Genomic DNA, 23,285 nt, shown 5'->3' with positions numbered 1-23,285 from the left:
TATTTATTATTTTTGTTATTATCTGTCTATATTATCTATTATTATTATTATATATTTGTTGTTACTATTATTGGTATTAGAGCTTTAAGATTCTAGGAGACCTTATTATATATGTTTTAAAGAACTCAGAAAAGAAAGCCTAGATCCTACGAACGTTTAATAATATTAGATTCAGAATATTATTGGTCTCAGAGAAATTTAAAGGAACAACTTAAATAATTATATAACGTTTTATTGCAACATAGGCAATTAAGTATTAAATTATTCGAACTTTCTCCACAATCTAGAAAAGAAGTTTAGACTGAATTACAAGAGATAGATAATAGATTAAGAGAAGTTAGAGAACAAATAGTTTATATTAACCACGAGCTTTGGGTAGATAAGATTTTAAGAGATATGCACCCTTTTTATTTAGCTTAATGAATATACCATCAAAAAATACAAAAACATCAAAAGAAATCGAAAATAATTTGTATAGTTTATACATAGAACATAAAAGACTTAGTACTACAAAAGAAGATCCTATAACCTTAGATAAACTAATTATTATAATATCTGAATTATAATATTATTTAATAAAACATCTTAAGACTAGATATAATAATAAATGAAAAGACATCCTCTTGCCAACGATATACGACTAAGATATTAGTTTTTAAACGAAGAAATAAAACAAAAGGCAGAGAAAGAAGAATTAGAAATATTTTTAAGTATTTATTTAGATTTATTAAAATGTATAGACACTTTACAATCAGAATTATTCAAAGAATATGTAAGTGAAATAAGTTGAGAATTACAGGGAATTAGTATTGACATATCTAATCATAATAAAATAATAATTCATTATAAAAGACGTTGTGACCAAGTAATTATTCCTTTAGGGTAAAATACATGAAAACGCATCCCTTTGCGAGACAAATATAAAGAGAATATAATCATTTGTATAAAGAAATAAAACAAAGAAACGATATTTTAAGAATAGAACAAAGACTAATAAATCAAATAGAAATAATAGAAACAACAGAATTACCAGAAGTAATCATTTTTTCAGACTTTATAAATTTAGTAAATTGCATAAATCATATAAGTTTGCTAAAGGGTAGATTGGAAAGTATTAGATATTGTATAGACTATAGAAATTTTAGAATACAAACAGCTAGAAAATAGTGTAGTAACAATACACCCTCATTAGGATAAAGAATAGTAGTGAAAAAATAGATAATTTAAAGAAGCTAGAATATATCCTTACATAATATGCTAGATAAGATTTTTGGCAAGTTGGGTGGGCCTGGCGGCTAATGTTTTACTTTAATTTTCCTCCGTTCATTTATTTATTTGATATTGCGTACGTCTGTTATTTTGTCTTTTGTAGATATCGCCATTGCTTACGTATCCAAATTGTGTAAAGCTTCTGAGTCAAATTTCATTGATGAATCATCGTTTCCATTTGGGTCTTGGGCAAACTGAACCACTGCTGAGTTGTATTCTCGTTCATACTCGTCACTGTCTCCATCTGATAATCCAAGTCTTATTCCTGTTCTGGGTAATCTTGTCTCTTCTCTTGGAATTAAGAAAATACTGGGTCTTTGCTTTGGTGGGTCTGGATTCATTACTATCTTGTTAGGTAATTATTCTGCTAACAACTTTTTTATTGAGTCTACTGCTATTTTTTCTATATTTCTTTTTTAATTTTTCTTTTTTCTTAATGAAAATTCCTTCTAATTCTGAGAAGAACCTCCTTCATCTATTGGCTGAGTACCTGTGGTTTTAAAATTAGCTGAGAGTATTCTCTCTACACTTTTTGGCAAAGTGTCAGCCATCAACGGATTTGATGAGTCTTTACCAGCTACCGTTTGAGCTGGACTAGCTGTATCATTACCCGATACAGTGGGTCTTGCTGCATTCATTGGATAAAGCACACCCATTAACGGATTTAAGAAGTCTTTACCAGCTACCGTTTGAGCTAGAATAGTTGTATCATTACCCAATACAGTGGGTTTTTTCATTTTTAAAGAACATGGAGAACTCTTTGGCTGGGTCTCATAAATTGGCTGAGTTTGTTGAGAAAGTTCAAAATGAAGGACGTTTATATGGTCTTGTAAAATACTTATATGTTCTAACATTTGTTCTTTTTCTTTTACAAGGTTTTAATTATCTTGTCTTCATTGGCTTGATTCAGTATTTTAAAATTTTCGATCATACAGGAACAATGATCACAAAATATAATTTTGTCTGTGTCTTTATTAATATTATATTGATGAATTTTTGTGTTTCAGGTTTTAAAGCTGGAGTAATAAAATAATTTGGTCCCAAATTTCTCCGGGCATAGTCTAAAGTCTTTGAGAGGTCATAAAAACTTTTATAAAGAGGTGTTTTATAATCTTTTATGGCATCCATTACCTCTATCCAAGTTTGGAACATGCCTTGCTGCTGTCCTCTGAGAACAACATAGAATTTAAACCTGCTAGAGATATTTTTCTCAGTAAAATAATAACTTAATGCATTTAGAGCTGAAACAAAATAACTATTGTCTCTTCTATTATATGTTATTCATAAATTTTCTAATAGACATATTTGCGGCTTATCCACTTGCACATCTGGCTTCCGTCTGAAAGTTAAGTTGGATGGTTCGTAACATACCAAATTGTGAGGTCCAAAAATTATTCTATCTAATTTTGGTTGTTCTAGCATCATAATTGGTCTGAAATGAGTGTTGCTTACTAGTGTCTTTAGATAGTCTTGGAATGATGAGGCTCCTGCCTTGCCTTATCCTTTCCCTGTATTCATACTGGAACAAAAATCATTAGTTGTCTTCTTTCATTAATCTACTTAGTTGATCTGCTAAGTTATTACCTTTTCCTTTAATATGTTCTAAAATAATATTATAGATTGAAGTAGCATCTAGGAAATTTAACCATCTCCTTTTACTTCTATTCTTATCTTTTATTTTCTGATAAAACTTTACTATAGCCTCACAATCTGTTTTTACTAGTATTTCGGGCTTATTTAATATATAAAGTTTAAAACTATTTAAACCGTAAATTACTGCTAATGTCTCCGCATCTATGCTATTTAATTTTTCCTTTTCTTTATATTTTCCACTTGAATAAGCACAAATTTTTTCATCCTTTTTATCACTATATTTGTTAGGTTTTGCTTTTAATATTGCTCCTCATCCTTGAAGGCTTCCATCTGTCTCAACTATTAAATAATCTGTTTATAATGGTAATGTTAAGTCTGGGATGTCTTGTATCATGCGCTTAAGTTGTTGGACTAATTTTATGTCTTCAGTATTAAAGGATTTTTGGCCCGTTGATCCTGTTTTAGAGTATAGTGGTCCTGCTATTTTTCCTAAATCTTTAATAAAACTCTAGCATAATTGAATTTTTATAAATCTTTAGTTTTGTCTAATTTATCTGGCATTTTTAAGACCTTTTTAGCTATGTGCGGTTGTAATTTTACTATACCGTCTCCAATAACTACTCCTAAAAAATCAATACTATTTTTACATAATTCTATTTTCTTTCTGCTTACTATTATTCCATTATCTACAAATAATTTAAAAATTTATTGTAAATATCCTAAATTTTCTCTCATATTATTACTTAAGACTAAAATATCATCTACATAAACTAATACAAAATTTTATAGTATCTAAAAATACTATCCATTTTTCTTTGAAAAATTGGACGAGCCGTCTTTAATCCGAACGGCATGACCAGCCATTCAAAATATCTTTCTGGACATGTGAAAGCTGTCAATTCTATACTATCTTCATACATTTTAATCCGCCAATATCCAGATTGACAATCAAATTTACTAAATACTTTTCTTCCTTGTATTCTATTTATTAATTCTGTTTTGTCTGGTAACTTATATCCATCAATTACAGTATCATCATTTAGTTTTTTATAATTTTTACCATTCTATTTTTTCCTCTTACTATTTAACTATGGTTTCTTACTATGAAAGCTGCTGACCTATGTCTTGATGTAGATCTTCTAATTATTTCTAATTCTAGTAGCTCTTTTATTTGTATTTCAAAGTTTTTAAGGTCTTCATTTGTAGCTTCTATACATGTTGTTTTTATAGTATATTCTAGATTAATTATTTCTAATTTGCATGTAATTTGATTGGAGGTCCAATGTTGCAGAGGTTTTTCTCTAATTATCTCTACCAATAATAATAAAGACACAAATAGACAAGTTGATGTAATATAGCTAGATAAATAACAAAATAAAATGGACAAGTAGAGTTAATACAAATAGATAAATAATAATAATAATAATAATAATAATAATAATAATAATAATAATAATAGGAAAGATACTAATAACAATTAAATAGACAATATAATAAACAGATAATAGATAATAATAATAATAATAATAATAAAATAAAATTAATAATAAATAGTAACTAGTATTTATATATATAAGCAATATAAGTCTAAGTATATATATATGTGTGTGTGTGTGTGTGTGTGTGTAAGTATATATATAAGTAGTGAATATATGTATAAGTATATGTACATATTATACTAAATATGTATTCTATGTATATAATATTAACAAGAATATATATATAATGTCTTATTGCAACATAAACAATTAAGTATTAAATTATTCGAACTTTCTCCACAATCTAGAGAAGAAGTTTGGATTGAATTACAAGAGATAGATAATAGATTAAGAGAAGTTAGAGAACAAATAGCTTATATTAACCACGAGCTTTGGATAGATAAGATTTTAAGAGATATGCACCCTTTTTATTTGGCTTAATGAATATACCACCTAAAAATACAAAAACATTAAAAGAAATCAAAAATAATTTGTATATTTTATACAAAGAATATAAAAGACTTAGTACTACAAAAGAAGACCTTATAACCTTAGATAAACTAATTACTACAATATCCGAATTAGAATATTATTTAATAAAACATCTTAAGACTAGAAATAATAATAAATGAAAAGATATCTTTTTGCTAATGATATACGACTAAGATATTGATTTTTAAACGAAGAAATAAAATAAAAGGCAGAAAAAGAAGAACTAGAAATATTTTTAAGTATTTGTTTAGATTTATTAAAATGTATAGACACTTCACAATCACAATTATTCAAAGAATATGTAAGTGAAATAAGTTGGGAATTACAGAGAATTAGTATTGACATATCTAATCATAATAAAAGAATAAGCCATTATAAGAGACGTTGTGACCAAGTAATTATTCCTTTATGGTAAAAATACATGAAAACGCATCCCTTTGCGAGACAAATATAAAGAGAATATAATCATTTATATAAAGAAATAAGACAAAGAAATGATATTTTAAGAATAGAAAAAAGACTAATAAACCAAATAGAAATAATAAACTACAGAATTACCAGAAGCAATCATTTTTTCAGACTTTATAAATTTAGTAAATTGCATAAATCATATAAGTTTGCTAAAGGGTAGATTGGAAAGTATTAGATATTGTATAGACTATAGAAATTTTAGAATACAAACAGCTAGAAAACAGTGTAGTAACAATACACCCTCGTTAGGATAAAGAATGGTAGTGAAAAAATAGATAATTTAGAGAAGCTAGAATATTTAGATCTAACAATCACAGCTGAAAAGAAATATAGACGTTTTAAAGATAATTCTCTTATTAGATGTAATTTTAACAACGGAGAACATACATTACATGGAGAAAATCTATAATTAAATATCATTACAAATTTTATAATAAACCTAGGAGAAAAGACTCAACAAGAAAATACAAAAATATTAAAAACTCTAGAGATATTAGAAGACCTGCAAAAAAAACAAAAGAAATTGTTAGATAAAATAGAATTAAATTTTGATTTCTTAAAGAATCAACAAGCAGAATTAGATAAAAAAAAATTAAAATTTTAATTAATAAAGACAAAGGTAATTTGAAAAATCTTGAAATAAGTGTAGTATTACAAGAGGTACAAAAAGAAATTCATAAAATATAATACTCTCATGAATTATATACTTTAAGATGAACTTTATCTAGCAATATTACAAAAGGCAGCACAGATCCAACCAAATTCCGAAGGATTATCAAATCATCAACCTCAGGAAAAAGCAGATTTTTTAGTCATAAGACAAAATAATATTATAATTTTGTTACTATTAGAACTGAATAAGAACCTAGAAAAACAAAAATAAAACGACAGTCAAGATAAAAATATAGAAGAATTAATAAAACAACTAAAAAGGATAGAAATAACCCCTCAAAAAGAATTAAAAAAAGTTAAAATAACTAAACCAACTAAGCCAAAAGCATGGACCTTTTTTCAGCATCCCCAAGTAGACAAAGATCAAGTTTTACTAAGCAAAGAACAAGTTTTACCCAAAACAGTTTAACAAATAATGTGCTATCAAAAATAATAAATAACCCAAGAATGACTTCAAGACAACAGTTAGAAGAGGTAATAGACGTAGATAAAGAAATACAATTATTTCAACAAAATAAATTAAAATTGTTAAATGTTAAAACATTATATAATGAAGGAATGTTTTCAAGAGCACAACTATATAGGCATTATAGAGAAGAACAGATGTGTGTTATCGAAGAAGATAGTTGTAGCATAAATTTAATAAGCTCAGACTCTTTAAAAGAAATTATAAAATTAAACATGGATTATATGCACATGGGATTAATAGTAATAGGCATAAAAGGATTAACTAGAAAAAATATCGGAACTAAAGTATTAATCACAATATATGATAATAGATGGTCAGACTCAGAAAGAACTATAATAGGAATAACAAAAGTAGACATGACTAATAATGGAGGACTTTTTTATTGTAGTCCAGACTATATGATAAATACTTTAGAATTCGAAAAGCATATTAAAATAGGTGTACAGATTAAAGGATGTGAAGAAATGAATAATGAAAATAATTTACTTATATGTGTAGGATTTATAGAAAAACTTGCCACTAACAGTAGTATAAAGTTTAATCTAAAAATAGACGATGTAGTAATTTTAATGGGAAATAAAGGTATTAAATTACTGAAATCCCTAAAAATAAACTCAGAAAAATATGCAGGATTAGAATAGAATTTAGAAAGATTTACTAAGAAAGAAATACTAAAGTCAACCGATCATTTAATGTATATAAACAGTAAAGGAAAAGCTTCAGTAAGATTCACAGACTACCAATATACAAATGAGAAAGAGACTGATGAAGAAATTGAAGAATGTAAGAATACTAATTTTATGAATATAGAAATATTAGAAGAAGGTTTTGAAGTAAATAAAGTTATAATAAAAGAAGAAGCTCAATATGAAATAAATAATAATAGCGTATTTAAATGCACAGGCTATAAATTAGGAAACTTAGACCTTGAGGAAGTGAAAGAGCATTTTATAAAATGTGAATTAAGAACAGATAATTATGATTATACAGGTAAAAAGAAAATAAAAAGTGAAGACTCAGAATTGATTTATAGTATAGACTAAAGTATAAAAGAATTTATGAAAAGCGCGGCAAGTTCCTCAAGACCTTTCCAAAGAACAACCGGTATGCAAAACGTACCATTAACAATAGGAAATTTACCAAGACGTAGAGTATTTAGAACAAATCCAAACACTCTAACAGAACAAGACATAAAACCTAGAGGAAAAAGAATGTCAATAGAAGAACTCATTAGATTACAAGAAGGAGGTAATAAAGAAAAAATTCTAAATTTATCAGCTCATGACCCTCAGGCATGGAATAATGTAATAGACATACGAAAAAATATAGTTGTAGCAGACTGCATACAACATATACAGGGTAATCAAGAACCAGATGCAGAAATTATGTATAGATATTTAGAAACATTTCTAGGAGAAAGTACTAAAGCACTTTGAGAAGCTTATAAGATAATATTCCCACAAGACTTTCAAGAATTAGCAGAACTAGGCTCAAATCCATACAATTTTGTAAACAAAGTACATACTCTACTAATAGGCCAGGATCCCAATAGTGGATTAGGAGTATTACAGCAAAGAGCTTTAATAAATCTAGAACAACTAAGCATTAATCACTGGTCAAGAATAAAAGAATTTTTAAATGATTACTTTTATTATTGTACAATTAGTGAAAACTCATTTGATCAGACTCTAGGAGCTAGATTATTTAATAAATTACCCGGGGCTCTAGAAGAGAGAAGAAAAATGGTCCAAGAGAGAAGGAGTAATATAAAACCCAAACAACGCATGGTCAATAAGACAAAGAATACAACATGTAATGGATATACTAAAAGAAAATGTACAAATATATAGATACAAAAATAATAAAAAAGAAGTGATACAGATTTTGTAAAAACATATATACTACACAACATTATGACCAAGATTATCAAAAGAAAAAATATAGAAAGGCATATAAAAAAGACTATTGCCCTAAGAAGAAATATTATTTAAGAAGATCAACTGCAAAGAAGTCATACCTAGATAAGGATAAATATGTAAGAAAACATAACACCAGTAGAACCTATAAAAATAAATTAAAATATTTTACTTGCGGTAGCATAGAGCACTTAGCAAATACTTGTCCAAGAAGAATCAATAATAAATCTAGGAATGCACAATTAATAGAAGATGTAAATAAAAATTTAATAAATGTAGATGAATATATGTCAGATAATGAAAGTATATACTCTATTAGAAGTATGGAAGTATTTGAAGAAGAAATAATTAGATCTGATTCTTCAGTTTCTGGAGAAGAGGAATTTATAAATGAAATAGGATTAGAAAAGACAAACTCCAGACTATTATGAATTAGTAAATTTGATAGAAGAATGTGAACATGAATTTGAGGAAGGAAAATGATTAGACAGTAATCAGTGTTGTTTTTGTAAATGGTTTCCAAGTAAGAACAAAAGGACAAAATGTAGGAAATGTTACAAAGAAGGATGCATAAAATGTATAGAAAAAACCGCAGAGATCTTAAAAATTCAAAAATCAACAAACAATTTAAGTAATTTTCACAAGAAACAATCTGAACCAATAATTAAAACACCAAACAATAAAATATTAGAATTAGAGAAAAGACTAAAAATATTAGAAAAGAGAGTTTATAACCTCAAAAAATATAAAGAGGTAATTACAGAGGAAGATTTATTAGAAGTAGAATTATTAAATACATTTGCTAAAAATAATAGAGTTAGACAGAAAAAATCAATGATGATACCATTTAAAGGAATGGTATGTAATGAAGAAAAGAAAATTAGTATAGTCAAAGTTTTAGCAAGAATAAAAATTCAAGACTATGAATTTGAGACTTTAGTTATAGTTGATTCAGGATGTACAAGGAGCATTTTAAATAACGGAATTTTACCAGCAAAATTAATTAAAAAATTGTCAAAATCTCAAGAATCCATGCAAATGGATGGAACATATAATACCTATACAGACTATATACCAAAAGCAAAAATAAGTTTTATTAATACTTGTGAAAAGTTATACCAACCATCATATACACTTAGTGAAACACTATTTAGAAATTTAAACATAAAAGCAGACGTTGTGTTAGGATTAGACTTTATGGTACAAAATAATGGAGGATAGTTAGTTACAAAAAATTGGATAATATTCGCTCGTAATATCACCCACTCACCAGTGCAGACACAACCTACTTTAACTAAATATCATTTTCTTAAGGATAAGCCAGATGAAAACTCAGATGACCAAATAAAACCCGAAATACCATTAAAATGTGATAAAGGAGAAAAAATTGTACATGTAATGATAATAAAAAGGCAACAATGTATGAAGAATTACAAGATTTATTAGTAGTAGAAGAAATAGAAAAAGACTATACTTTAATAGAAATGGATAGAGAATTATACAATTTTAAGAAGGGTATACAATAGATAGGAGTAATAAAAGATCAAAAAGACTTAGAAAAAATTATACAAATCCTAGACAAACTAGAGATAATTGGAGAAAAACCTATGCAACATTGGGACTCCAATCAAATTACCTGCAAATTAGAAATAATTAATCCAGAATATACTATAAAAACAGCATCTATAGAAGCTATAGATGAAGACCTCAAAGACTTTGAAATACAAATAAAAGAGCTACTAGAATTAGGAATAATTAGAAGATCTACATCAAGACATAGGTCAGTAGCTTTCATAGTAAGAAACCATAGTGAAATAGTAAGAGGAAAAAATAGAATGGTAATAAATTATAAAAGACTAAATGATAATACTGTAATGGATGGATATAAGTTGCCAGACAAAACAAAATTGATAAATAGAATACAAGAAAGAAAAGTATTTAGTAAATTTGATTGTAAATCTGGATATTGGCAGATTAAAATGCATGAAGATAGTATAGAATGGACAGCTTTCACATGTCCAGAAAGACATTTTGAATGGCTGGTCATGAAGTTTGGATTAAAGACAGCTCTTTCAATTTTTCAAAGAAAAATGAATAGTATTTTTAGAGACTATAAAAATTTTGTATTAATTTATGTAGATGATATTTTAGTCTTAAGTAATAATATGAGAGAATATTTAGGACATTTACAATAAGTTTTTAAATTATTTGTAGATAATGGAATAATAATAAGCAGAAAGAAAATGGAATTATGTAAAAATAGTATTAATTTTTTAGGAGTAATTATTGGAGACGGTAGAATAAAATTACAACCACACATAGCTAAAAAGGTCTTAGAAATGCCAGATAAATTAGACAAAACTAAAGATTTACAAAAATTCTTAGGATTATTAAATTATGCTAGAGTTTTTATTAAAGATTTAGGAAAAATAGCAGGACCACTATACTCTAAAACAGGATCGACAGGCCAAAAATCCTTTACTACTGAAGACATAAAATTAGTCCAACAATTTAAGCGCATGATACAAGACACTCTAGACTTAATATTACCATTAGAAATAGATTATTTAATAGTTGAGACATATGGAAGCCTTCAAGGGTGGAGAATAGTATTAAAAGCAAAACCTAAAAAATATAGTGATAAAAAGGATGAAAAAATTTGTGCTTATTCAAGTGGAAAATATAAAGAAAATAGAAAATTAAATAGCATAGATACGGAGACATTAGCAGTAATTTACGGTTTGAATAGTTTTAAACTTTATATATTAAATAAGCCCGAAATACTAGTAAGAACAGACTGCGAGGCTATAGTATAGTTTTATCATAAAATAAAAGATAAGAATAGTAGTAAAAGGAGATGGTTAAATTTCCTCGATGCTACTTCAATTTATAATATTGTTTTAGAACATATTAAAGTAAAATATAATAACTTAGCAAATCAACTAAGTAGATTATTAAAGAAGAAAATTAACGATTTTTGTTTTAGTATAAATACAGGGAAAGGAAAAGGCAAGGTAGGAGCCTCATCATCTCAAGACTATCTAAAGACACTAATAAGTAACACTCATTTCAGACCACTTACGATGCTAGAACAACCAAAATTAGATAGAATAATTTTTGGACCTCACAATTTGGTATGTTACGAACCATCCAACTTAACTTTCAGACGGAAGCCAGATGTGCAAGTGGACAAGCCGCAGATATATCTATTAGACAATTTATGCATAGCGTATAATAGAAGAGACAATAGTTATTTTGTTTCGGCTCTAAATGCATTAAGTTATTATTTCACTAAGAAAAATATTTCTAACAGGTTTAAATTCTATGTTGTTCTCAGAGGACAGCAGCAAGGCATGTTCCAGACTTGGATAGAGGTAATGGACGCCATAAAAGATTATAAAACACCTCTTTATAAAGGTTTTTATGACCTCTCAGAGACTTTAGACTATGCCCGGAGAAATCTGGAACCTAATTATTTTATTACTCCAGCTTTAAGACCAAAAACAAAAAAAATTTCTCAATATAATATTAATAAAGACACAGACAAAATTATATTTTGTGATCATTGTTCCTCTATGATCAAAAATTTTAAAATATTGAATCAAGCCAATGAAGTTTTAAGACAAAATAATGAAAACCTTGTGAAAGAAAAAGGAAAAATGTTAGAACATACAAATATTTTACAAGACCGTATAAAAATCCTTCATTTTGAACTTTCTCAACAAACTCAGTCAATTTATGAGACCCAGCCAAAGAGTCTTTAAAAATAGAAAAAATCACTGTATTAGGTAATGATATAGCTAGTCCAGCTCAAACGGTAGCTGGTAAAGACTTCTCAAATCCGTTAATGGGTGTACTTTCCCCAATGAATACAGCAAGACCCATTGTATCGAGTAATGATACAACTAGTCCAGCTCAAACGGTAGCTAGTAAAGATTCGTCAAATCTGTTGATGGCTGACACTTTGTCAAAAAGTATAGGGAGAATACTCCCAGCTAGTTTTAAAACCACATGTACTCAGACAATAGATGAAGGACGTGCTTCTTAGAATAAAAAGGGATTTTCATCAAGAAAAAAGAAAAATGAAAAAATAAATATAGAAAAAATAGTAGTAGACTCAATAAAAAAGTTGTTAGCAGAACAATTGCCTAAGGAAATAGCAATGAATCTAGACCCACCAGAACAAAGACCCAGAATTTCCTTAATTCCAAGAGAAGAGACAAGATCACCCAGAACATGAATAAGACTTGGATTATCAGACGGAGACAGTGACGAGTATGAACAAGAATACAACTCAACAATGGATCAATTTTTTCAAGACCCAAACGCAGATGATGATTCAGCAATGGGGTTTGACTTAGAAGCTTTACACAATTTGGATACGTAAGAAATGACGATATCTACAAAAGATAAAATAACAGACGTATGCAATATCAGATAAATAAATGGACGGAGGAGAATTAAAGTAAGACATTAGCCATTGGACCCACCCAACTTGCCAAAAATCTTATCTAGCATATTATGTAAGGATTTGAAGTCCACAAAGTATAAGGATTTGGAGTCCAAGAATGCCTATAAATACCTCCTTTATGAAAGACTTAAACATGTACCAAAGAGAGAGAAAAAAGCAAGAAAAAATTAAAAGTGAGAAAGTTCTCTAGTTTTCTTTAAGTTCTTTAAATTTCTTAGTTTCAAAAGTTTGTAAGTTACTTAAAAAAAAGAAGTGCATGAAAAGTGTGAAAAATTTTCTTAGTTCTTCATTCTCCAGTAGCTGTCAAGTTTTCAGGAAACTCCCGAAAGGGAAACCTCACTTTTTCCTTAAGACATGTAAGTAGTAGTTACCTAGGTCTTTGTATTTTTCTCCCAAGTTTGTAAATTATGTTTGAATTAATCAAGTTTATATTTTTCTTCACATGTGTTTTATTATTATTAAGATCCGGATCGCCGGCGGTTTTCCGCCAGTTTTCTTATATTATAAAATTTGTAAATTACTTATAAAAATACCCTCAGTATATGGTTATTCTCTTAGTGTTTAAGCAATAACGATAGATTAATCTGTAAATTTCTAGGAACTTGAAAAGTCCGAAGAGATGAAAAAAGAACTGTTGTTATTCTCCCGGGGTGTGATTAAAGAAGATATTGCTAAAATACCTAAAATTGAAGAGAAAGAGATGAACATGGTATAAAAAATTTAAAAAAATAAAATCAAAAAATGCTAAAATAATATATATTGGGAGAAAATATACTTAGATCTTTATGACTTGAACACTTACATTGGATTAAAGACAACGAAGAAGGGAATACTGAGTATGACTTTACACCATATTAAAACATAACCGCAATAATTCTGCTTTAATATCTTAATATTACTTACCTGCTTCAATAACCTAAAAACTACTTACCTGCTTTAATAACTTGTTATAATAATTTGCTTGCTATATTTACCTATCTATAGTATTGTACTAACTATATAATCTACGATATATTATAATACATATACTAAAGAATATATATATATACTTAAACTTATATTGCTAGTTACTATTTATTATTTTTGTTATTATTTGTCTATATTATCTATTATTATTATTATATATCAGTCTTTATTATAATCACTTGTCTATTTTATTTATCATCTGCTTATATTATCTATTATTATTTATCCATCTAATCACTTGTCTATTTTATTTTATTATCTGTCTATATTACTTATTATTATCTATCTAACTATATTATATCCACTTGTCTATTTAATTGGTATATATATATATATATATATAAAATCAGTATGCAATCTGAGTTGATTACTATTTTTTTACAATAGCTAGAAAAAGGAATTTAAAGAACAAAAATGAACAAACCTTGAAAATAAATCCCTTGATTATTGGAATCTCAAGAACTAAAATTAAAATCTTTATTTAGAGCAAATAAGTGGGCCTAAGATTGATGGAATAGTAATGGATATTTTATTATTCACTACGCACACATTTCCGACAAAACACTAGCCCACAAGGACAAAACAGGTACGTATTATATTTTGCCTCAAAAAACATAACATATGTAGAAATAATCACAAGGGCTATGCTATATTTCTGACCAAGTTCCCTGTTTCTCTTCTCCAACAGAAGAAGGAAGAAACAAATCATAATTAGCAGAATTCCTGACAGAACAATTGGCCCTAATTTCACCTTGTGTCCCTGTCAGCACATTCAACTGCCCCATCTTGATCATGGAATTCACAAATTCCTTAAAGAAAAGTGATTCATTGATGGCAAAACTTGTAACAATCCCTCGAGTCCTTCTATCCGTGTACAAATCTTGATCCGATGTGAATAGCCCTTGTCGATTCATGAGATCAACGTAGTACTTGTTATCGAACTTGTTAGGTGATCGGATGTCTAGGACAGTCGTGTTCGTGGTGTTTGTAGTGGGACATGTTCTTTTAAGGTTGTTGGCAAATGTTTTATCCATGGATGGATCTTGATTAGGGTAAAGTCTGTCAGTGAAAGAAGCGCAATGACCAATACCAATAGTGTGACCACCAGAAAGTGCAACAACATCTGTGGGAGTGAAGTTTTTGGTGGCAAGTGAAGATAGAATTAAACTTGCGTTGAATGATGGTGGTGGAAGATTGGCTAGGGTTTCATTTATTGTTGCAAAATTGAGTCCATCCCTTCTTCCTAATGGTAGATCATAGTCCGGGCCACCAGACTGCATTTAAGTATTTACACAATCAGGTTAGTTGTATGTATCATAAATGGATATTCAGTAAAGAAATGACATGGTATTAATGATGTGACAGTTAACCTAAAACTTAATGACCTGGTACGTACACTTGAATGCGAACATTATTGAGAAATGAAACTTGTCAATAGTTTGAGGTTTTTGTACTATATCATGTTGACGTATTGGTCATAAGTTTGACTCAAGACTTTTTCCGCAAAAGAAAAAAGTTTATCTTATGAAATACGTATGTTAAATCAATAAATGCATGACATGACGTATATACTTACTAAGAAAACAGAGTCACGAGCAGCAATGGCAGTAACATCGGCACAAGAAACCACTCTACCGCATTCACGGTGAACACGACGACGAAGGTCTTCGATGATCCTAAAAGCCTGTTGTCTTAAAGTCAAGTTGGGAGGTGCATCTTTTTCACTTGGTCCGCTCGCTGAACCATCTAATAGTACTGATCCATCACAACCCTGTATATAAAAAGCGGCACATATATCAGTGTTCTGTAATAATTTTTTTTTAATTGAAATTAAATTTTATCTAAGCAAGAACCAAGAAGTCAGGACAATGAATAATATTTCATCACGAATAACGGGGAGTTGAATCTGATAGCAGTGGCGGAGCCACAACCAACGAAGGGTGATCAGATGAACACGAAATTTTTTTTTAAGTATATAGGTTAAATATAGATATTTATAATTATATACATGTTTCTTGACAAACTAGAGAAGCATAGTCCAGTAATGAAGAGTGTACATTTTCGCATCAACAACCCGAGTTTGAACCTTGACAGGTGCAACAGTACTTTATTTACTTTGACTTTTAAACTGTTTTTTGCCCAAGGAAAAATATGAATACCCTTAACCAAAAGGATGATTCCGCCACTATCTGATAGTTATATTATGACTTTTGATTGACTTATTAGGATCAGGTTGTTACGGCTTCACGCCTCTCACACTCGCACCTCTTTGTTCTAATTTGGAAAAACACATGCAAATTTGGTTTCAATCGATAAGTAAAAACTTCACGCGAACACGTCCATCCCTCTTGGCCATGGAACTATAACTTTGATTATGCACATTTATAAATCTTAACTCATCTTTAGTGTGTAAGTTGAACACCACCTTATAAAATGATTATCTAGACATCTTCAAAAGTTATGTGTCATGTCGGCATCGTACGTCCACAAGACACAGTGGGAACGAGTTGAAATATTATTTCGACAGTTAAGACCAAGCTAAGTTTGAGTGCTTACTAGCCAGCTAAGACCAAGTTTAAGTGTCTGTTTTCGTATTAATCCTTTTGTGACATACTTTTTTTTTTTTAGTCTATTTCAAAAGAGAGTGGCATGTTTCTAAAATTCAACACAATAACACTATACTTCTGAGTTCTGATGTTACCTTAATTGGAAACTTTTAAGCCACACAAAGTAGAGTGTTTCATTTAAAAAAAAAAAAAAAAATCTGTACCAATAAACAAAGAAAGTACTCCCTCCATCCCTATTTTATTCGTCCCAATTTAATATTGTATAAAAATTAAAAAAAAATAATTAATAACATAAATAGTTATTTTATCATAATATTTCTATTAAATATTGTTTATATTTTAATTTGTAGAAAAAATAATTAATACTAAGGGTAAAAAAGAAAAAAAAAAGATATTTTTCCTTGATTAATGAAAAATGACAAATAAAATGAGAAATCAAATTAGAAAATTTGGGATGAGTAAAATGAGACGGAGGAAGTAGTATTTTTACTATGAGTGTTTATCAATAAAATTATTAACAGACTTGCTATTATCTTATAAGTAACTAGAGTATTATTTTCTCATCATCAATGCATAGAACTTAGACTCAAGTCAGTACCTGGACAAAGCAATCATGGAAGTGAAGGCGAAGAAGGCCAGCAGCCTGGCCGATATCCTGCCGGAAAACATCCTGGAGACGCCTTCTGATGATGGATTCAACATTGGGACAAATAGAGTCATAGAAATTCCATGAAAGACCTTTCACAATTGGTTGAGTACCTTGAGCATCTGTTACTTGAAAATGGACCGTAAGAAAAACAGAAAGGATCAATACAAGTGAAGAAGCAAAACAAGTTAGGCTAGCTGAAGCCATATTATTAGTTGCTGGTCTTTTGAGGCTAATTGATGAAGGTTCACCATAACTAGCTAGGCTCTATATTTATAGCTTGAAGGAAGTAATAATGAACTAATAACCACAACACCAAGGGATTGTTTCGTATGGTATGTATTATAGCAGTGAATAAGACATATTAGTAATGCTAAGATTAGTAAGGTTGATATAAGTTATAACATTAGGGGTCGTTTGGTGTGAATATAAGTTATGTTGGAATTAGTTATGATGGAATAAGTTATACAGAGATTAATTTTTATTGAGTGTTTGGTTTGTAATATTCAAAATAATATGCATGATATAATTTCTAAGAATAAATTAATGAATTACCAAAATACCTCCCATCTTATTTAACTTTTTTTTTATATATAATTTCTTTTCAAACTTTAAATATTTATTCATAAAAATAAAACTCTCATCTTATTTAACTTAATTTTTTTGTGTGTGTGTGTACATTTTCATGATTATATCGTGTATATTTTAAAAATAAAACTTTCATCTTATTTAGCTTTAATTTTTTTGAGTGTGTCTTCCTATGATTATGTCGTGTGTGTTTACAAAAAATCTTACTACATCTTATTTAGCTAGAAATAAAAACTTTCAAATTAAGTTTGTTAAAGTAAAAGAGTATTTGTTGTTTATGTCACTTCATTTAAACACATATCACTCATACAATATAGAATATTAAAATTCATTTTAATTGATATATACAATATCAATTTTCAAGTGATTAAAAAACTATTTAATTTAAAATATGCAATTCAACAATGGAATCGATATTTTTATCATTTTTTAGAGAAATCAAAATGTATAAATAATTATAATAATTATTCAATTAAATTTAACGTATAATATATTCATAAATAATATATATATATATATATATATATATATATATATATATATATATGTGTGTGTGTGTGTGTGTGTGTGTGTGTGTGAAATGAAATGAAATGAAAATATACATTGAACTGAAATAATACCTTGATCTATCATTTCATTCTTTAAACTGAAATATACTCTGATTGCAAGCATATATATGTGTGTACTGAAATGAAAATCATAGGGTTTGAGGTACTTTTTATCATTTTATAATTTTATACCAAAAATAAAATGTGTTGGGATAGTAATACCATCATATATGTGGATAACTTATCCCGATACTATTTATTAATCCCGCGATAAGTTATCCCAAATATTAACAATCAAACAATGAATTAAAATTTTTATCTTAGAATTATTATTTATTCCAGAATTATTTACTTTAATATCGCATACCAAACGACCCCTTATTATTTTCTATTCATTATTAAGTTTGGTGGATGCAAGAATAGTTCAGTCCTTGGCCATTCTTATTCATGCATTAATAATTCCGATATTGCTAATAATATTGATTATTGTGTAGTAGTTATACATTTTATAATATTGGATCGCACTAACAAAATATGATAAATTCTGGAGATCTAAAACCTACATGAATTGCAGTTTCAATCTCCCATAATTTTATCTTTTTTTGTGTGTGGTACTAATTAATACACTCAATATTAATATATCACTAATATATGCATTCATACATTGAAAACACTATCAAAACAAGGTATTAAATATATCAAAGTTAATACATATATTATTTTCTCTATTACTTCCTATGAAACGATCTCATTCTTAATCGACGCCTCTAAGTTCTACCTTGGTTAATGAAAAGAAATCTAATTGACTTTCTTCTTCACTGGGCCTTGTTTGGATAATTGGTTTGTCATTTGTACTTTTGCTCTTATTTTTATGTTGGTTTTTAAATTCTAAAAATTACACAAATACATAACTTATATTTTCAATATTACAAAAAATCTCAACTCCCTAAACATATTACAAAAATCCCAACATATACATAGAATGCCATGTATAGATCGCTATGTTATGTATATTACTGGGAGAGAGAGCAAAGTAATTTTAAAAGTGGGAGAGAGTGTAATTACTTCAAAAAGGGTTGTTATGTATGCTATTTATACTTTTAACTTTTTACTTTTAAGTAAAATAACATTTTTTTATGAGGTATATGTTTATATTTTGCGTCATAATTTTCATAGTTATATTTCGTATCATTAAAGAATTTATATCTTGCTAGAAACTATTTAGTTTCTAAAAATCAAAATTAAAGATTAATCAATTTGAAGAACATGGAGACAAATTCACATAAGAAAAACGAGGCCCAGAATAAACACAAAATCCTTTAATTGATTTGTCCCTTTAAGCACCACAAGCTATGAAAAAGATGGATCATAAAATTGTATTTCTCCTTAATAATAATCCTATTTTATTTTGTTCCGGAATAGGTAGCTTAATTATTCTACCAGAACGAGTTGAATAATTTAAATTTACATTGTAAAGACGTCCATTTTTACTTCAATTAAAGAATAAAGAAAAAGATAAAGCTCACAAATTGAGTTCAAGAATCAAAGCAAGTAATGTTTATTAATGTTGATACAGTCTCAGCAGAGCACGGTCGTGATTTTTTTTTTTCTAAATAGTTCTCTCAAATTACTATTAATTATTTTAAAAGTTTAAAATAAAATTAATTTATTTTTTTATTTTATTTTTATTAATAATTGCTCTCGAAGATTACAAATACTTTAATAAAGTAAATATTTTAATAAAATAAAATTTTACAATAAAAATTTACAAAAATAATGGAAAAAAAAATTATAAAACATATGAACCTTCTTGACAAGTGTGTAAAAAGAACAAGATAAAAAAACATTGAGACAAGAAAAAGGTATATATGTCGAAGTCTAGATCGTGACAGAAGGAACGACTCTTTAGAAATTAGCAACCACATTACACCAACCAGATCTTTGTTTGTCTTTGATTATTTTAATTAATTTTCGTACTGCCAGAGGGCATTAATTTATTTACAATTGCATATTAGTTAAGGATATTGCATGTGAACAAATAAACTCAAATGAGACAACATATTAGATTTATAATCTTATATTTGAATTTGTTTTGTAGTAAATGTTGTATGTATTCTAATGACATTGGTAAATTCAAAATTTAAATATTTGACTATCATAAAATTAAAGAAGCTAATTGCTAAATTAGCAATTGGCAAGAGAACATAAAATTATTTGACTATCATAATGTAAGTGTGGAGATGCTCTTTAACAAATTAAACACCTTTTTGTTTGTACTTTCTTGCCTCTGCTATTTAATTTTGTTCCTTTTTTTTCTTTTCAACGTGCACTCTCTCTGTATATATATATTTCGAATTAAAAACCTACAATTGATTAAAGATAATACTTTCTCCGTCTCATAATAAATGAATTGTTGAATTTTGATACAGATTAAGGGAAAAACATTAAAGACATAAATTTAACACAACTTTCTATTTTTACCCTAAAAAAAGAAAAGGTTGACCTTGTAATACCTTTTCAAAAGTTAATTAGTTGTCAAATCATAAGGATAAATTTAAAAAAAAAATTAATGATTCACTTATTTTGAAACACCAATAAATACCCCAACAATTCACTTATTCCAAAACGGAGGGAGTAATGTATAATCCATAAATTAACACTACAAATAACTTGTACATCATGAATGTATTTTAATATGTTGTAATATTTTAAATTTTTTTTTTTTTCATGTTGCTATTTTATCTTTCATGAGTAATTATTTATAATTATATTTTAAGTAATTCGAAAACTTAAAATTTATTATCATTGTCTAAAGTAGAAACATCACAAGAAGTTGAGAATTTAATTAAAAGTGGACTATCATAGAGCATAGTCAAGTAACATTTAGGTAAGCTTTTAGGTATGGGTCGCACTAAAACGGATAGTAAAGTCTATGTCCTTTTCCCCATCTTTCTTCCCTCACTTAATTATTTCAATTTTTTAAAAATCATATCACGTTATCAAAATTAAAATATGATGTTGATAGTGATAAATCTACGAGCCAATTTGCCAAATAATCAAAGTATTAGGTTAGAAAACAATGGGCAAAGAGAAGCCGCCAACAAAGTAATACAAGGAGAGTAGAAAAAAATATTAATAAAAAATGTGCGTAATATATCTATCAATGAGGAAAATTTATTTTTGTTTCAAAATATTCCCTCATTTATTTTTTCTTAGCAATTTACAAAGACATAAAGACAAGAAAGAACGATATGAACGTGAGACACGAAATCTTATATACCCCAATCAAAACATGATATTTGGGCACATTATGTCAGTGATGAAACCATAAATTTTATTAAATGTATTCAAAATTTAATATATATATATATAATATTCTTAACCTATATATTTTGTATAATAATCTATATACATAATATAATTTTTTGATGAAAAATATTTAAATGATCACCCTTCAATACACCTGGCTACACTATGCGGTCCTTTCAAAAATGGCAATTCCACGGTGTGTTAAAAATCGAATTCAGTAGAACATGATCCATTCAATTTTTTACAGAAAAGATATGATATTGATATTTAAAAAAAATAAAAAATACACAGTACTACAAGTATCGAGCATTTATGCCAACGAGCCATATTTTGACAGTTGTGTGGCCACAGTGAGTACTATACTTGCCCAAGCTAAGGTAATAAAGACCAATACACCAAATTTATTAAAGAAAAAAGAGAGAGAAACCACAGAGACATTACAAGTGTGTTTCGTACAAAGGAAAATATTTTTCTCTTATTTATTATGGTACTCGATAAGTAGATAAAGAATACTATATTTTAAAGAATATTTATATAGTTAGATAAATATGATGGCCTAGTGGTTAGCTCACTAGCTCGCTTAAGCAAGTGTCGGAGATTCGATTCTCGCATTGTGTATGCAACAATCAATTGGCTAGCAGCAAATCTTTAAATGGAGCTCAGATCTGCGGAGGATTAGTTTTTGGCTTGTCGGGCTCGGGAAACCTTGGAAAACCAAAAAAATTAAAAATATGATGGGGTACGAATTAGAGGTGGGGAGGTAAAAGGGTGCGGGCAAGGTGGGAATGGGGTGAATTTATTGGGCAGAAGAGACAATCAACGTGAAATGTCATTTATAAAACTTCTTGATCCTTACTAAGGGTGTGTTTGGTATGAAGGAAAACATTTTTCAGAAAATGTTTTTCACTTTTCCTATGTTTGGTTGACTTATATGTTTTGGAAAATGTTTTTTCCAAACCAACTTATTTACCTTAAATTTAAGGAAAATGACTTTCATTCAAAAAGTAAGAAAAATATTTTTCAAAACTCTCTTTCAACCTCACTTTAAAGTTGAAATGTTCATACAATTCTCAAAATCATCTACCCCGCCTCCCACCCCCAATACCCTATCACCTCGACACCACCTCTACCCCCACCCCATCCCCTACCCCCATCCCCATCTCCTACCCCTACCCCCACCCCCAAAATTCAATTATTTTAAAAAGTATTTTAAAAATTTTTCTTAGTCCATCCCCTACCCCCACCCCACCCCGCCCCTACCTCTACCCCTATCCTATCCCTACCTCCTATCCCCGACCCCCACCCCACCTCATACGCCTACCCCCACCGCCACCGCCACCGCCACCCCTAAAATTCAATTGTTTTAAAAAGTATTTTTGTTATGTAATATGAAGGAATAACAAGAAGAATAAATAGAGAGAGAAGAAAGAGACTTCTTTATTTCTCTTGGTCGATGAAAGATCATAATATTGAGAATACAATGAACGAAACCCCTAAGGAGAAATTTACTCCTAGTCTGAGTAAAAGACAGATGTTTCAAATCCTAATAGATATCAAAGTAGATCTTGATAGATGTTGATAAACATTCACTATAATGTAAATACAATTATAACACTCCCCCTTAAATGTCTAGTTAGTAGATAATGTGCCTCGTTAAAATCTTACTAGAAAAAACTCAGTGGAAAAAAATCTAGTGAAGGAAAAAGAGTACATATCTCTAACAATACGCATATAGTCTGCCTCATTAAAAACCTTATAAGAAAAAACCAGTGGGACAAAACCTCGTAAGGAAAAAAGAGTACAACGCGTATTAACTCCCCCTAATGAAAG

General features: G+C 28.5%; 1 protein-coding gene and 1 long non-coding RNA gene across 2 annotated transcripts; one reads left to right on the top strand and one right to left on the bottom strand.

Annotated features, from left to right (window-relative positions):
- The first annotated feature begins 12,982 nt into the window (after window positions 1-12,982).
- LOC107867618 lies at window positions 12,983-17,180 on the top strand. The gene is made up of 2 exons (XR_001673250.2): window positions 12,983-13,187; window positions 16,942-17,180. It is a non-coding gene; the product is annotated as an uncharacterized LOC107867618 (long non-coding RNA).
- On the bottom strand, window positions 14,223-17,323 carry LOC107867617 (peroxidase 12). The gene is made up of 3 exons (XM_016713933.2): window positions 16,963-17,323; window positions 15,374-15,568; window positions 14,223-15,071 (listed from the first exon to the last, which is right to left on the bottom strand). Exons 1-3 carry the CDS (start codon window positions 17,215-17,217, stop codon window positions 14,445-14,447), a joined length of 1,077 nt encoding a protein of 358 aa, XP_016569419.1. The 5' UTR covers window positions 17,218-17,323; the 3' UTR covers window positions 14,223-14,444.
- Between the last annotated feature and the right edge of the window lie 5,962 nt (window positions 17,324-23,285).

This window comes from Capsicum annuum, chromosome 4 (genome assembly GCF_002878395.1).
Source record: "Capsicum annuum cultivar UCD-10X-F1 chromosome 4, UCD10Xv1.1, whole genome shotgun sequence".
NCBI classification, from domain to species: Eukaryota; Viridiplantae; Streptophyta; class Magnoliopsida; order Solanales; family Solanaceae; genus Capsicum; species Capsicum annuum.
The sequence above is the reverse complement of the archived record's forward strand: the minus strand, read 5'-3'. Positions and strand labels throughout refer to the sequence as shown.